The sequence below is a fragment of the Panthera uncia genome, chromosome E1, assembly GCF_023721935.1.
Source record: "Panthera uncia isolate 11264 chromosome E1, Puncia_PCG_1.0, whole genome shotgun sequence".
Taxonomy (NCBI): Eukaryota; Metazoa; Chordata; class Mammalia; order Carnivora; family Felidae; genus Panthera; species Panthera uncia.
Genome location: NC_064814.1, coordinates 44,009,898 through 44,027,711, shown reverse-complemented (window position 1 = coordinate 44,027,711; position 17,814 = coordinate 44,009,898). Strand labels below are relative to the sequence as shown.

Here is a 17,814-nt window from a genome sequence, read left to right as displayed (position 1 = left end):
AGCTGTCAGCACACAGCCGGATGCAGGGCTTGAACCCACAAACCGTGAGATCATGACCTGAGCCGGAGTTGAACGCTTAACTGATTGAGCCACCCAGGCACCACCACCAACCTTCTACTTTTTAATATGGCCATTGAACATGTTCAAATGTTACTTAAAAAAAAAAATTTTTTTTTTAATGTTTGTTTTTGAGAGTGAGAGACTGAAGGCAAGCAGGGGAGGAGCAGAGAGAGAGGGAGACAGAATCTGAAGCAGGCTCCGGGCTCCAAGCTGTCAGCACGGGAGCTCATATGGGGCTTGAATTCACTAACTGAGAGATCATGACCTGAGAGGAAGTCGGATGCTTAACAGACTGAACCACCCAGGTGCCCTCAACTGTTACTTAATCAAGGAATAGAGCAAATAAAACAATGCTGAGCATAAGAAAAATAACTGTTTGTAACCTCTTGCTAGACTAACACTTTATAAAGGGCTGGATAGGAAAGAAGCTGTAGGAACTTAATGAGACAGTAATACGGCCCTCTATTTTCCTTTTTCTTTCTTTTTCTTTTTATTCTTTATTTTGCAGTTTTAGAGAGCGAGATGGGGAGAGGGGCAGAGGGAATTCCAAACAGGCTCCGTGTTGAGTGCAGAGCCTGACGCGGGGCTCGATCCCACGACCCTGGGATCGTAACCTGAGCAGACATCAAGAGTCGATGCTCAACAACTGAGTCACCCAGGTGCCCCTTTTCTTTTTCTTTATGTATCTTTTCAGTGTGTGATTTGTAAGGCATGTAATTTGGGGGCACTGGGGAACGGCCACAGGAGACGTTGGTTTTTTTCTCTAGACTATTTGCTGTTAAATTGGTTTTTCCTCTTCCTGACTTAACAGATAACCATTAACATGGTCCTTTATGCCTTTGTCTTTTATTCGTCATTGCTACAACTTGCTTATGACTTTCTTGATTTAGTTTTCCTCCATTCAGAATGTTATTTGCCAACATTTCTTTAGTCATTTTGTCTTTACTTTTTATTCTTGTCTATCAGACTGCATTAATATTGTTACCCAGTTTTCTTTCCTATGCCTTAAAATTTTTTTTTTAACGTTTATTTATTTTTGAGATAGAGACAGTATTAATGGGGGAGGGTCAGAGAGAGAGGGAGACACAGAATCTGAAACAGGCTCCAGGCTCTGAGCTGTCAGCGCAGAGCCTGACGCGGGGCTCGAACTCACGGACCGCGAGATCGTGACCTGAGCCGAAGTTAGATGCTTAACCGACTGAGCCACCCAGGCGCCCCTCTTTCCTACGCTTTTAAAAGCTGAAAGTTTTGGAATACTAGTAGTAATATGTAAAGCAGTGTATTTTATTTTAGTTCTGTATGACTTTGAAGATAATAGATTAAGAGAATGGCCTATTGTAGAGGTCTTCACATCAAGTCTTGATTGATTATCAAGTAGACTTATTTGACTAATCAAGATGTGATTTAAATAATTAAAATTACTTTTTTCTCTTATTTTTATTTGACATCAAGTATTTAAGCTTAAAAATCTGAAAGTGTTTTTTTTTTTTTTAATTTTTTTTTTTTCAACGTTTTTTTTTTATTTTTGGGACAGAGAGAGACAGAGCATGAACGGGGGAGGGGCAGAGAGAGAGGGAGACACAGAATCGGAAACAGGCTCCAGGCTCCGAGCCATCAGCCCAGAGCCCGACGCGGGGCTCGAACTCACGGACCGCGAGATCGTGACCTGGCTGAAGTCGGACGCTTAACCGACTGCGCCACCCAGGCGCCCCTGAAAGTGTTTTTTTAAATTTACTGACACTTGTGAAGCAGAGAGGAATTGAGGACAATCATTACTAAAAATAGTAGCTGGCTAAAGTGCATTAAAATTGACTTGAGTAACTTGGATATTTTCCAGCTAAAGCCTCTATCTAGTATATTTTCTGTATTTTTTTTCAGTGTAGATGTATATTTGTGGAAAATTTGAAAAACCAAAGGTGGGAAGAAAACTTGTATTAACTGATGTGTTCTGTGCAGATTTTGTTTTGTTTCACTATTTCATTGTTTTTTATATATCTTTTTTATATATGTCTTTAAAAAATTTTTTTTTAGTAATCTGTACATCCAGTCTGGAGCTCAAACTCAAGACCTTGAGATGAAGAGTTGCACGTTCTTCCAGCTGAGCCAGCGAGGAGCCTGTTTTTTTTTTTTTTGTTGTTTTTTTTTTTTAACGTTTATTTATTTTTTTGAGACAGAGACAGAGCATGAACGGGGGAGGGTCAGAGAAAGAGGGAGACACAGAATCTGAAACAGGCTCCAGGCTCTCAGCGGTCAGCACAGAGCCCGACGCGGGGCTTGAACTCACGGACCGCGAGATCATGACCTGAGCCGAAGTCGGCCGCTTAACCGACTGAGCCACCCAGGCGCCCCCGGAGCCTGTTTTTTATATACCTTTTTATCTCGTTTTGCACAGTTTTGTATTATGGACATTTTTCTTATATCACGAACTATTTTGTAAATATTCTTATTGGCTGTGTAACATCCAGTAACAAACGTTTTTGGCTAGTATATTGCTAGTAATACTGCAATGAAATACTTACATTCAATGTAGCATTTTCTGTAATTTGGGTTATTTGCTTAGGAGAGATTTTGAGGAGTGGAATTTGCTGGTCTAAGTAAACAAACCTGGGGTGCCCATGGCTCAGTCAGTTAAGTGTTTGACTTTGGCTCAGGTCATGATCTCATGGTTCATGAGTTCGAGCCCCTCCTCCCGGCTCTATGCTGACTGCTCAGAGCCTGGAGCTTCCCTTGGATTCTGTGTCTCCCTCTCTTTACTCCTCCTCCACTTGCTTGCATGCCCTCTCTCCCTCCCTCAAAAATAAACATTATAAAAAAAGGTAAATAAACCTGAGGCCTTTGGCTTCTGTACCATCCTTTTCTGAAAGGAGCTTTTCATTTTACAGTACAACGAGTTCATGAATGCTCAGTGCATATAATGTTTTCACTACAAGAACTCATGTATTTAAATATTTTAAACATTACTTAAAATGTGAAACGCATGTCTGTTTTAATTACAAAAGCTAAAATTAAATGTTATAAAGTCCAATAGTACAGCCCTGTCAAATAGATACAGCTTCTCTGTACTGCCAGAAGTAATTATTGTTAATAGTTTGAATATACTTCGAGAATTTTGTCTTTGCTCAAGTGTCCATGCACGTACAAACACAGGAAGATACTTCCATTTTATAGACCCCAACATGCTATTGATTTGACATACATTATTACTTTGTATAACACCAATAAAGAAAAATGCTGCCAATTCCACCATTGATACATCACTAAGAAAAATCTGGATCGTATGGATGTTAATATGGAAAGTTTCCTAAAAGAGTGGATGTACACATCTGTATTACATTTTTTCATGGAAACATACATATCATTTAGCAACATACCTTTTTCTCACCAAAACATTGTAGATATTAAGAAATACTTTAGAAACCAATTGGATGATGGGTTTAGCCAGACTAACATGAAAATTTAAAAAATGGTGTGTTACTCTAGGTCAGTCTAACGACTAAAACAAAAACGTCTGGAGTGCCTGGGTGGCTCAGTCAGTTAAATGTCTGACTGTTGGTTTTGGCTCAGGTCATGATTTGAGGGTTCGTGGGTTTCAGCCCCTGGTCACTCTTGTCCAAGTTGGCAGTGTAGAACCTGCTTGAGATTCTCTCTTTCCTTCTCTCTCTGTCCCTTCCCTGCTCACTCCTCTCTCCCTCTCTAAAAATAAATAAACTTAAAATTTTTTTTCTTTTTGTTAAATTACAGAAATGTTCAACATTTTTTAAGAAGGATTTTTATTTTTTTAATGTTTTTTTCATTTTTCTTACGGTTTGTTTTTGAGAGAGTGGGGGAGGGGCAGAGAGGGAGAGAGAAAATCCCAAGCTGCCTCCCCACTGTCAGTGCAAAGCCCCATGCAGGGCTCAGTCTCAGAAACCGGGAGATCACGAGTTGGAGGCTTCACGAACTGAGCCACTCAGGTTCCCCTTCAAACATTTTTTTTTAAAAGTTTGTTTATTTTTTAAATGTTTTATTTTTGACAGAGAGCTTGAGCAAGGGAGGGCAGAGAGAGAGGAGGGAGACAGGATCTGAAGCAGGTTCTGCACTGAGAGCACAGCCCGATGCGGGGCTCGAACTCACGAACTTATGAACCATGAGATCATGACCGGAGCCAAAGTCTGATGTCCAACAGACTGAACCACCTAGGCATCTCTAAAGTTTATTTATTTTGAGTGACAGAGAGAGAGCGAGAGCGAGCGAGCACTCGTGGGCCAGTGGTGGAGGGGCAGAGAGAGGGGGTGAGAAGAGAGAATCCTAGCTCTCAGCAAGGAGCCCACAGCAGGGCTTAGTTTCACAGACTGAGATCATGACCTGAGCGAAGTCATGACCTGAGCGAAGAGTTGGACGCTCAACCCACTGAGCCACCCAGGTGCCCCAAAAGAAAAACTCCTTAAAGAATTTCAGTGTGCAAACAGCATTGAGAACCACTGGAATCGATCATTGTTTCTCATATGCCTGACTGAATTAGAGTAACTGAGTGTGCTTATTAAAAATTCAGGCATTTGGGGGCGCCTGGGTGGCTCAGTCGGTTGGGCGTCTGACTTTGGCTCAGGTCACGATCTTGCGGTCCGTGAGTTCGAGCCCCGCGTCGGGCTCTGGGCTGATGGCTCAGAGCCTGGAGCCTGCTTCCCATTCTGTGTCTCCCTCTTTCTCTGCCCCTCCCCTGTTCATGCTCTCTCTCTCTCTGTCTGTCTCAAAAATAAATAAATGTTAAAAAAAAAAATTAAAAAAAAAATTCAGACATTTGGTCTGTACTCGAAACCTAATGCGTATCTCGGGGTATACGGCTGCTTTTGACTAGATGACCTGTAACGTTCCTTTCTAGAGAGAGGCTGTCTCAACTGTTATTTTCAGCAGTTAAGTAATTGTCAGGGATCTTGAGTTTGAGAATATTGGAAGCTATGTAGCAGTACTGCATAGCTTTTTTTGTCTAATTTTTGTCCAGCTTTGAACAATGAGTAATGGTTAGTTATGTGGATATATTTGCCCAAGTGCAGTAATAAAGGATTACTTTCTGTCTTGCAGATGATAGAATATGTAGCATAACTTTAGATTTAAATTTAGCTGTAAATGCTAATAATCATATTTAATCTGACTTAAAAAATAATATTTATCTTGTTTTAGAGTTGGCACTGCATACCTTATGGGCTTCTTAATGTTTCTTCCCTTCATTTGTTGATTTCTATCATTTTCCCCTGTATCAACATCTATTTTTATATTACATTTTGATCATTTGATATAATTAGGAATTCCTCTCTTGGTACCTTCAAAAGCATTCCTAAGGATTTCTCCTGTAAATCCATTCTTGGGCTTTTTAATCAATAGGTATTTAGTGAGTTTTGAGAATGAGTTTCCCCTTGTGAATGATAAAAGAATGTACTATAATACTCAACGTAAAGGATCTTACAGTCCCCCTTTAAGGAGAATTGTGGCTAAAAACAAAATGATTTTGCTAGCTTATGTGATACAGGAATTTGAGAAAAGGGGAATTGAGGATAGCATTGTGAATAATTATTAGGGAAAGCTTGAGTAATAGGCGAGCTATCCAGTGGATAAGATTTGGGTAGTGAGAGAGGAAGGTTCTTTCAGATATGTAATCAAGAGTGCAGTATTGGAATTAAGCATGTGAGGCCTAAGAATGGAGTTATCTGGGCTAGAAAGAGGAGATGGAGTTAGATGATGCAAAAGGTTCTATTTATTAGGCTAGATTCTAAACCATGTTCTTTATTTAGCTCATTACTGCATCAAGCACATTGTTAACATTCCTCTGAGGGCTTACATCCTCCTGGATTCCTCTGTCCCCCTTTTTTTAAATCTTGGAAGACAGGCAAGCAAAGAAAAGGATTTTTAAGATGCTGTTGAGTTCTGTTACTTGCTACAGAATTTGCCTATGCAGTCTTCCTTTTAACTCTCAGAACCTAGTGAGAGGTGGGTATCTCTGATCAGGAAGCAGTCTTATAGAGATTACCTGACATAGGTTAAATAGCTTGTAAATAAATATGTACGGCAGGAAGAAAGTCTCATCTGAGTCTTTCTGGCTGTAAAGGTGGTGTTTTCCTAGCATGCTATGTTTCTCAAAGTGTGTGTGTGTGTGTTTTGGTCCACTTACTAAGAGTACAAGTGAGAATTGTGGAAGTGTTACTAGAATTGAATAGGACCTCTTTAGAGAGGCTTCCCAGACATATTTTCTATTTTAAAAATCCTATTTCCTCCAACACAAAGTATACTTCTATTGACTTCTAAGTTAATTTATTAATTCTGTCCACTTGAAGCCGTTTAAACTCTTGCTTAAAAATCCCAGGAGACGCTTCAAATCTTGCAAAATTATTTACTTCAAATTTCCTTCCTTTATAACTTCTAAAAATTTATTTTTTAAAAGTATTTATTTTTGAGAGAGAGCGTGCAAGCTGGGGAGGGGCGGGGGGGGGGGGGGGAGAGAATCCCAAGCAGGCTCTTTGCACTGAGCGCAGAGCCAGATACGAGGCTTGAACCCACAAACTGCGAGATCATGACGTGAGCTGAAATCAAGAGTTGGTCACTTCACCAAGTGAGCCACCCAGGTGCACCAAGACTTTTTTTTTTATAGATTGAATTACAGTTTTGAGTAATGCAAAATCTTAAACTATGTTTTAGCATCTCCTAGAATTCCTTAGTGATTTGGAAGCCCACTCAGGTGCAAATAGACTTTAAAATGATGGCACCACAAACTTTGAGTAGACTTAAGCAGTCGAATTATTTATGATAAAGTTAAAATTGTCAAATTTGGCAGGGATTTAATGTTTAACAACCATTATAAGTTAGTTTAGCTAAGAATGTTTTGTAACCAATTTAATCTCATAGGTTTATTAGAGTGTAGTTATGTCAAAAATCATGTTCCATAGGGATTATACTGAATTTGTTGTATGGTTAACTGATACTGTACTCTCCCTTAAGATTGTCAAATGAAAATTTATTTTCCATGCTTTATGGTACAGAACTGGTACCTCCAATGGAGTATTTGTCGATGTGATAAAGTGCATGGTATTTAGAAATATCTGTGTATCTATGTATTCCTAAATGTTTTTTTCTTTCATTTTTAAAAGTTTATTTCTGAGAGAGAACACAAGCAGGGGAGGTGCAGAGAGAGAGGGGGACAGGGGCTCAGAAGCAGGCTCTGCACCGATGCAGGACTCAAACCCAGGAACCATGAACGAGATCATGACCTTAGCTGAAGTTTGGTGCTCAACTGACTGAACCACCTAGGCACCCTGGTGTATTCCTAAGTATTAACAGCAGAGTCTTTGCTACCAAGTTATTTGGATCTTTTATAAATCTGTAAGGCAGAGTATTGATTGTCATTGAATTATCTATGAATTGGCTGTTTAGAGATTGTCCAAATTTCGTTTGGCTGATAATTTCAGCCATTCCTTGGATATTGTGTAAGTCCATCAGTTCTAAAAGAAGCATAATACCTGAACTTTGACATATATAATTTTTTTTAAGGTGTATTTATTAATTTTGAGAATCCCAATCAGGCTCTGTGCTGTCAGCTGTAAGCCTGACACAGAGTTGGAACCCATGAACCGTGAGATCATGATCTGAGTAGAAATCAAGAGTCAGATGCTTAGCTCACTGAGTCACCCAGGCACCCCACTATGTGTATCTTTTAAAAATAATGTCTGCTTTGACTTGACAGCCTTTTTTTTTTTTTTTAATTTTAGTGTGGTTTCATTGGCTTTTCTTTTTCTTTTATATTGATACACTAGTGCTTCCTCCCCTCTTTTCACAACTTCTGTACTTAGAAGGGCCATGTGAGCTGTTTATTGGTGAAATGTGAGCAGCACTTACGTGCGTAACTGTAGAGGCAGTGAAAACCCCTTTCCTGATTTTTTGTTTTTCCTTTTTCTGCTTTGACCAGGAATCCTCAACTATCAAAAGGCATAGTTCCTCACTAAAGAAACCTTGTGTGAAGTCTCTGAAATTTGGGGAGTAATTTTGTTCCCAAGCATAATCCTCCCCCCCCAGGCTATTGATTCTTTAGAAAAGGTTTAAACCTGTTTACAGCCTCTTTTGTGTTTTCAAATTGAGATGCTAAGTAGATTTCATCCAGGCTACTCTGCTTTCTAGAATTTTAGGGGATTGTTTAAAATTTATATGCTAACTTTTCTGAAGATGAGTAAAATCATCCTTTGACTGTTATCTTAAATATGTGCATGCCAAATGAAGGACATTTTACTTCTCTGGTAGCTTCAGAATATGAATGAATAAAGAGGCGTGATACTTCACCATTTCTGTGTAGACTGATTCTCTGGTGGAGTTCCTTCTCTTCATTCCTTTATTTCTAAACTGCATCTTTTTAAAATTAAGTGTGGAGATTTACATTAGAAATTTGTTTTAAGAGAGAGAGCTCGCGTGTGAGCGTGCAGCACATACTGGAACAAGCAGGGAAGAGGGGCAGAGGGAGGGGGGGGGGGGGGGGGAGGGGGGGAGGGAGAGAGAGAGAGAGAGAGAGAGAGAGAGAGAGAGAGAGAATATATCTTAAGCATGCCCCATGCTCAGCATAGAGCCAGACTTGGGCTCCATTCCATGACCCCCAGGATCATGACCTGATTAGGATGCTCAACTGACTGAGCCACCCAGGTGCCTCCTAACTACTGAGGTTTGTTTAATTTGTTACATTAAGTTCTCTGGCGTTTATTTTAGGTCTTTTAGTTCTCCCTTTGGTCCTTAATTTAGCTACTCTTCCAATGTATTTGCTGAAGCAGGTCTGGGTTTTTGGTTTTTTTTCACTTGGGTGTCCCCCCCCCCCCCCCCCCCCCATGCAGACATCAGGTTTTTCTTTGCTGCTGTACTTCCTCCTTTTTGAGCCCAGAAGACGCAAATATATATATTTTTTACATATGGTGCAAGAGTCATTCATGTTCATACAGGGGTCTCTCCCCTCAGTGTTAATATCTCTGATAATCATAAGATGGGGACATTCCTAAAATTTAAACTGTTGACACACTCCTAATAAGTTTACCTCTTTTTATCATCAAAGGATAAAATACTTTTTCGCAGCAGCTGGGAAAATGCTGCAGGATGTTTTGTTCTCTTCTTGCTGTTCTCTTCTAGTGCAAGTGGCTTTCCATGATGGTAAGTCTTTTCTGTGGTATTTATCCTTATTTTTAGATTTTTAAAAATAAGTGTCTGTAAGATAATAGTCATGTGATGAAAGAATATTCAAGGTAAGGGAAAGATAGTGGCATTTTATTGGAATGTACAGGTCTTACACTGTCATTTATAATTGTACAGTAGATTTACCTCTTTTGGTAGATGTACTATTATTGAATAGAATATTATTTAGCAAAAAGAACTATAGGGGCAGGTTAAGCGCCTGACTTGGCTCAGGTCTTGATCTCACAGGTTTTTGAGCCCAGTGTTGGGCTCTCTGCTGTCAGCAGGGAGCCTGTTTCAGATTCTCTTTCCCACTTCTTTCTCTGCCCCTCCCCCCGACCACGCGCATGCTTGCATGCTCGCTCTCTCTCAAAAATAAACATTAAAATATTTTTATCTCAGGAAGTAATAACTTCTCTATTGATCAGTCCAGATATATGCATATAAAATATATTTTGATAGGTCCCAAACAGTTTCAAACAACCATTCCTGAGAACTAATAGTCTAGAGAGAGAGGTTTACTGAGATGATTTTTATAATTACACCAATGTGAATTTTAGAGAGTTTTACAGTTTACAGAGGTACCTTGTTTTTTTCCTGATCTTCCCCCATCCCCATTATAGTTCTGAGTCATCCCTAAGATAACTTTGCATTCTTTCCATGTGACATAGTGATTTGGGAAACTTGCCTTCATGCAGGCCAGCAGGAGCAGTAGAGGGACAGAGAGAGAGGGGGAGAGGTAGAGGGAATCTTAAGCAGGTTCCATGCCTAGCACGGACTAGGGGCCCAATCTTAGAACCCTTAGATCATGACCTGAGCCAGAATCAAGAGTCGGACCCTTAACCAGTTGAGCCACCCAGGTGCCCCTTTCCTTCCCTTTTTAAGGCTGAATAATATTTTATTGTATGTATATATTACATTTTGCTTATCCATTCATCCACTGATGGACACTTGGGTTGTTTCCATGTTTTAGCTATTGTGAATAATGCTGCTGTGAACATGTGTGTACAAATGTTTTCAAGACCCTGCTTTCAATTCTTTTTGGTATATTCCCAGAAGTAAAATTGTTGGGTTATATGGTAATTGTATTTAACAAGTTTTGTGGAAGGAAATGTTTTACTGTTTCACACAACAACTATACCATTTTTCATGCCCACCAACAGTGCAGGGTCTAATTCTCCACAGCCTCATCAGCACTTCTTTCCTGCGTTTTTGGTGGTAGCCATCCTTATCTTTTATTTTTTTTAATTTTTTTAAAAGCTTTTATTTAAATTCCAGTTACCATACAGTGTAATGTTAGTTTCAGGTGTACAATATAGTGATTTGACAGTTCCATACATCACCTGGTGCTCATCACAAGTGCACTCCTTAATCCTCATCACCTATGTAACCTGTCCCCCCAACCCCCACCTCCTTTCTGGTAACCATTGGTTTATTTTTTTAAATCTTTTAAATGTTTATTTTTTGAGACAGAGAGTGGGGGAGGGGCAGAGAGGCCAACAGAGGATCTGAAGCAGCCTCTGCTGACAACACAGAGCCCTATGCGGGGCTCGAACTCAAGAAACACAGGATCATGACCTGAGCTGAAGTCGGACGCTTAACCAACTTGAGCCACCCAGGCACCCCAAGTTTGTTTTCTATGGCTGAGAGTCTGTTTCTTGGTTTGCCTCTTCTTTTTTTTCCCCCCTTTGCTCTTTTGTTTCCTAAATTGCATATATGAGTGAAATCATACGGTATTTGTCTTCCTCTGACTGACTTCACTTAGCATAAATACTCTCTAGTGCCATCCATGTTGTTGGAAATGGGCAAGATTTCATTCCCTTTTTTTTTTAACTTTTTTTTTTTTTTTTTTAAATTATTGGGAGACCATAAGCATGAGCATGGGAGTGGCAGGGAGAGGGGGAGACAAAGAATCTGAAGCAGGCTCCAGGCTAGGAGCTGTCAGCACAGAGCCCGACACGGGGCTTGAACTCCCAAACTACTAGATCATGACCTGAGCTGAAGTCAGATGCTCAACTGACTGAGCCACCTAGGTGCCCCATGGATTTCATTCTTTTTTATGACTAATATTAAACACACACACTTAGTTTCTTTGCCCCTCTCCCTCTCTCCCTCCCTTCCTCCCTCTCTCTCCCCCTCCCTCTCTCCCTCTCTCCCTCTCTCCCTCTCTCCCTCTCTCCCCCTCTCCCCCTCTCCCCCTCTCCCTGTTCATCAATCTATGGTTACTTGGGCTGTTTCCATAATTTGGCTAATGTAGATAATGCTGCTATAAACATAGGGGTGCATGTATCCCTTTGAGTTAATATTTTTATATTCTTTGGGTAAATACCTAGTAGTGTGATTATCTTTAAAAATTTTTTTTTAATGTTTATTTATTTTTGAGACAGTGCTAGAGACAGAGTGCAAGCGGCGGAGGGGCAGACAGAGGGAGACATAGAATTTGAAGTAGGCTTCAGGCTCTGAGCTGTCAGCACAGAGCCCGATGCAGGGCTTGAACTCACGAACTGTGGGATCATGACCTGAGCTGACGTTTAACCGACTGAGCTACCCAGGCGTCCCAGTGTGACTATTTTTTAAATAGATAAAGGACAGAGCTAGGATTTTTCTTTCACTGTCCTCTTAAATGCACCCTAGGAGCTCTTGACTGGGAAAAGTGGCATTTTTTTTTTTAACCCTCTTTTATAGATTGCATTGATGAGTTTATTTCCCACCCACCCTTGTTTTTTACACCAACCAGTCACTTTTCCATTTAAAACATGTTATAATCCTACTCATTCTGTTTGTCTTCTCTTGATGATAACTAGTGGAGCTTCTAGACCAGGTTCTCACAATATCCCTAAATGCTTTGACTCTTGTAATGTGCAATGGTGTTGGTTCTCCTTTGGTCATTTCATGTACAGGATTCAATATAGGATCCCTGAAGATACCATAGTCTTGTTAGTTGGGAATATTATTTGAATGTATAGGCACTTTACCAAAGTGAGATAACATAAGACACTATACTAAATTTCCCTTTATATATTTAAAGAACAGACCTCAGATTTTCAGGATGATGATACCTTGGGTCTCAGGGACCTCTTTAGGGACAGGTATAAGTAAGTTTTCTACCAAATAATACTGCTGACAGATGATTACAGAATCTTTGGTCCTATCTAGAAGGAATCCTTAAAGATTTCATTTACCTCTGACATACTCAGTCAAGCCCACCAGAGCCTATTTCTGTCTTTTTATTTAATATAGCTTGTCTTACTGTCTTTATTCTTTCATCACATGTTTGTGTTCCTTTTGTGGCATTAGATACTATGCTCTTCTGGAAATACATAGATAAAAACACATTTCTTGACCTTTTAGGAAAGTAATTTTTTTTAAAAATTACTTTTTAAGTGTTTATTTTTGAGAGAGTGTGAGCAGGAGAGGTGCAGAGGGCGGCGGGGACAGCGGATCCTAAGTGGGCTCTACACTGACAGGAGAGCCCGATGTGGGGCTCGAACTCATGAACTGTCAGGTCATGGCCTGAGCTGAAGTTGAAGTCTATGCTTAATCAGCTGAGCCACCCAGGCACCCCAGGAAGGGAATTTTCTAAATTATTGATTGACTGGAAGGTTATATTTGATGGGGAGAAAAACACTGATCTTCAGTACAGAGAAATGTGTACATGGATTGGGAAGCACAGGAAGGCTTTATAGAATGAGATGTTTGAGTTTGATTCAGAGTGAATAATTTCCTAGGCAAAGAAGAACAGTCATGGGCCAACTGATCGACCTTTACATAAAGCAAACCCAGTACCTCTCCAGAACCTTGAGTGACAAAACCTTTGTAAGGCAGTGTCTGATGCTATTATGGCCTTTTTCTTTTCTTGGGATGATTACTTTCAGTGTTCTTGGACTTAAGAATTTCTTGTTTCTATGAGCATTTAACTTGGAAAGTTCATTGAATGTGGTGTTTGAGAGTTTAGGCACTTAAGTTAAATTGTCTGGTTTTGAATTAAAAAAAAAATTTTTTTTTACATTTATTTATTTTTGATAGAGACAGAGCACAAGTGGGGGAGGGGCAGAGAGAGAAGGAGACCCAGAATCTTAAGCAGGCTCCAGGCTCTGAGCTGTCAGCACAGCCCGACAGGGGGTTCTAACCCATGAACTGTGAGATCATTGACCTGAGCCCAAGTCAGTTGCTTTAAGTGACTAAGCCACCCAGGCGCCCCTGTTTTTGTGTTTTAAAGTCAGGATTATGTTTTGTAACCACTGGCAAATATTTTTTCCGTTTTGGGAATAATTATGGTTATGACCCTGTATGCTTCAGTACAAGGTACATTAATTCTGTCAGCTAGTACAGTGCCTGCTCATTTTTCCATGACGGATGCTGAACAGTTTGCTTCTGTTCTGATTCTGGATCTCATTAGGAACTGTAGAATTAGGCATTGTGGTAATTTTTAGTCAGTTTAATAGGTGGAAACATGCCCCCTTGTAGATTTGTACTTTGTCTTTATAAGATTACAGGGCTATTGAATCTCAGCAGAAACTTGCTTTACCAGCTGTTGGGGACATCTTGGGATAATCATGTTTACTGGGACGTTGATGTAGAAATCTTAGTGGCATGGGAGTTATTCTGCTAGGCATGGGCATTAAGCTTTTTGGAGATAGTGTTCTGGAGGGTTAACTTGGTGGAAAAGGATGTGCTTTAAGCAAGAATAAGCCAAAGTTTAATGTATTAAGCTTGTGTCTCTTGTCACTGCATCCATTTATTGCATCTGTTCTTACTTCAATTAAAACAAAAAAAAGACCGGGTTGGGGGGTGGGGAGGAAAAGACCAAAGGATCCCCATCCAGATGAATTCAAATGAATATTCAAATCTGAGGTAGTATGATTAAATGAAAGTACAGCTCTGGAGTCTGATTGCCTGGGTTTATAATCTACTGACTTTGTGATTTTGATCAAGTTTAACTTCCCTGTTCTTCAATTTCCTTATAAAATGGGGATAATACTGCTACCTACTTCAAAGGTTTGTTGAGAAGATTAAATGCATTAATACCTGCAAAGCATTTGGAACAGTGCCTGGCATGAGGTGTTTTATTTGTGAATGGTTTATTGAATGAATATATTTACACAAATACTTCAAAGAGCAAAACTAAGAAATAAAGCTAAATTAAAGTCAGGGTGAAAAATAGGGAACTTCTTTTGGCAGGATAGTCCCATAACAAATACAGGCAAGCTGGTTTAAAGTAATTGCTGTCTAACTAGGCTATTACTACACAGTAAAGGGGAAATGGCCTGGAACCAAACAGGCTTTTTTTTTTTTTTAACTTTATAAATTATTATTACTATTTTTGAGAGAAAAAGGGCACAAATGATCGAGGGGCAGAGAGAGAGAGAGAGACAGACAGACCGAAGCAGGGCTCGAGTTCACCCAAAGCAGAACTCGAACTCACGAACTGTGAGATCATGACCTGAGACAAAGTCAGATGCTTTTAACTGACTAAGCCACCCAGGTGCCCCCAAACAGGCATTTATTAGTATGTTTGATTACTGTGCCCTTTCTGTTGCTAGTATTCTAAATTTCAGTTTCTTTGATGATTTTCAGTCAGCTACCTATTGTCCCCAAGCTACTTGGAAGTCTCCCAAATTTTGTCCAGAGTTTTTGTACCAAATTGCCTCTGCATCCACACGTAGTCTTTGACAGTGACACTCTATTCACTGGTTCATAAGTTTTAATCATACCTGCTGCAAACAGATTTGACAGCCATCCCCCATCCCAGAAGTGCTTAGATCACATTGAGAAAATAGTTATTGCAGAGGAGACTTTGTGAAATACTAGTTAAATTGAGCATTTTATGTGAATATAATTGCACTAATCCTGCTCATGGTGGTTTCGAAGGTGTGGCCAGTTTTGGATAAATCAGTTTTCACGTAAAGTTTTGGGGTACTTTATAGGTAGGATCATGTTTCTGTTGCTGGTGTTAAAAGGGTGAGGATGACACCAAGGTTTTCACGAGAGCTTCATTATAGTCATAATTTGCAAATTGGTACAAAGCGCTGGTTGTATAGAACACCTAGGGGTAGTAGGAAGTGCTTTTCTGACTCATGGCTACTACTCTCCCTTAATCTACTACCTTCAGGAATGGACAGATTCTGGAAGTTGAGGGGCTAAGAGGGAAGAGTTGGGGTCTTAAAAGTAAATAACATCTGCAACTCCATTATAAAAAGACAAGCCAATTCAAAGATTGGCAAAGCATCTGAATATTTTCCAGAGAAAGTACGCAGATGGCCAGTAAGCACATGAAAAGATGCTCAACATCATTAGCCATTAAAGAAATAAAAACCATGATGTGTACGACTTTGCCCACACTGAGGTAACTTTTTTTTTTAAAAGAAACTAACAAATATTGGTGAGAGTATGGAGGAATTAGAATCTTCCTATATTGCCAGTAGGAATGTAAAAATAGTGCAGCCCCTGGGAAAAAGTTTGGCAGTTCCTTCAGAAAGTTACTATGATGTCCCTGCAGTTCCACTGCTAGGTAATATAGGCAAGAGACCTGAAAGCATACTTCTGTGAATATTCATAGCAGCGTTAGTCATGGTGGCCAAAAAGTGAAAATTCAACTCACATGTCCACTAACTGGTAAATGTATAAATAAAATGTGGTATATCCATATAGTTTGTGAACTATATTGTTAGGTGCTGCATTCTGGGTGAACCCTGAGACATGCTAACTGAAAGAAGCCAGTTACAAAGACAACATATTACAAGCATACTTGGAGGATTGTGGATTTAGTTCCAGACTGCTGCAGTAAAGCGAACATCCCAATGAAGCGAATATCCTAATCAAGTCAGATGAATTTTTTGGTTTGCTAGTGCATATAAAAGTTATTTTTACAATATGCTGTAGTCCTTAAGTATGCAGTAGCATTATGTCAAAAAAATTATATACCTTAGTTAAAAATACTTTATTGCTAAAAAATGTTGTGTCTGAACTTTCAGTGAGTCATCTTTTTGGTGCTGGAATGTCTTGCCTTGTTGATGGCTGCTAACGGATCAGGGTGGTGGTTGCTGAAGGTAGGGACGGTTGGGGCAGTGTCTTAAAAAAGACAACAGTGGGGCGCCTGGGTGGCTCAGTCGGTTAAGCGTCCGACTTCAGCTCAGGTCATGATCTCATAGTCTGTGAGTTCGAGCCCCGCGTCGGGCTCTGTGCTGACAGCTCAGAGCCTGGAGCCTGTTTCAGATTCTATGTCTCCCTCTCTCTGACCCTCCCCTGTTCATGCTCTGTCTCTCTCTGTCTCAAAAATAAACATTAAAAAAAAAAAAAAAAAAAAAAGACAACAGTGAGGTTTTCTGCATTGATTGATTTCCTTTCAGGAGCATGGGGTGCTGTTTGATAGCATTTTGCCCATGGTAGAATGTCTTTCAAAATTGGGAGTCAATGTCAAGCCTCTTAAATCCTGCTAATGCTTTATCAACTAAGTCTAAGTACTATTTTAAATGCTTTAATGTCATTTCAGAAGTCTTTTTTCCAATTAAAATTTTTTTCTTAAATTTACATCCAAGTTAGTTAGCATATAGTACAATACTGATTGCAGGAGTCAAATCCAGTGATTCATCCTCTTCATATAACATCGAGTGCTCATCCCAACAAGTGTCATGCTTAATGCCCCTTGCCCATTTAGCCCATACCCCCACCCACAACCCCTTCAGCAACCCTGTTTGTTCTCTATATTTAAGAGTATGTTATGTTTTGTTCCCCTCCCTGTTTTTATGGTTTTTTGCTTCCTTTCCATTATGTTCATCTGTTTTGTGTCTTAAATTCCAGATATGAGTGAAGTCCTATTTGTCTTTCTCTAATTTTGCTTAGCATGATACACTCTAGTTCCATACATATTGTTTGAAATGGCAAGGTTTCATTCTTTTTGATTGCTGAGTAATAATACTCCATTGTGTGTGTGTGTGTGTGTGTGTATTTCACATCTTTATCCATTCCTCTGTCGATGGACATTTGGGCTCTTTCCATACTTTGGCTGTTGTGGATAACACTGTTATAAACATTGGGGTGCATGTGCCCCTTTGAGACAGCATGCCTGTATCCTTTGGATAAATACGTAGTAGTGCAGTTGCTGGGTTGTAAGGTAGTTCTATTTTTAAATATTTTGAGGAAACTCCATACCGTTTTCCAGAGTGGCTGCACCAGTTTGCATCCCACTAACAGTGAAAAAGGGTGCTTTTTTTTTTTCCACATCCTTGCCAACGTCTTTTGTTGTCTGAGTTGTTAATTTGTAGCCATTCTGACAGGTGAGGTGGTATCTCATTGTGGTTTTGATTTGTATTTCCTTGATGATAAGTGATGTTGAGTATGTTTTCATGTGTCTGTTAGCCATCTGGATGTCTTCTTTGGGAGAAGTGTCTATTCATGTCTTTTGCCCATTTCTTCACTGGATTATTTGGTTTTTGGGTGTTGATTTTGATAAGTTCTTTATAGATTTTGGATTCATTTCAGCAGTCTTAACCAGAAGTAAATTCCATCTCAAAAAACCATTTTCTGGGGTGCCTGGGTGGCTCAGTCGGTTGAGTGTCCCAACTTTGGCTCAGGTCATGGTCTTGC

The 17,814-nt window shown here is 39.8% G+C and overlaps 1 protein-coding gene across 2 annotated transcripts in view; it reads left to right on the top strand.

Annotated features, from left to right (window-relative positions):
• YWHAE (tyrosine 3-monooxygenase/tryptophan 5-monooxygenase activation protein epsilon) overlaps positions 1 to 17,814 on the top strand; it is a 54,450-nt gene that overhangs the window by 16,138 nt on the left and 20,498 nt on the right. Inside the window, exon 2 of one of the 2 annotated variants that reach the window (XM_049636729.1) lies at positions 9,113 to 9,207. The exons of the other annotated variant lie outside the window; for it this stretch is intronic. Coding sequence (XP_049492686.1) covers positions 9,144 to 9,207 — 64 coding nt within the window. The 5' untranslated portion in view covers positions 9,113 to 9,143. The remainder of the gene's footprint in view (positions 1 to 9,112; positions 9,208 to 17,814) is intronic. 2 annotated transcript variants of the gene reach the window in all.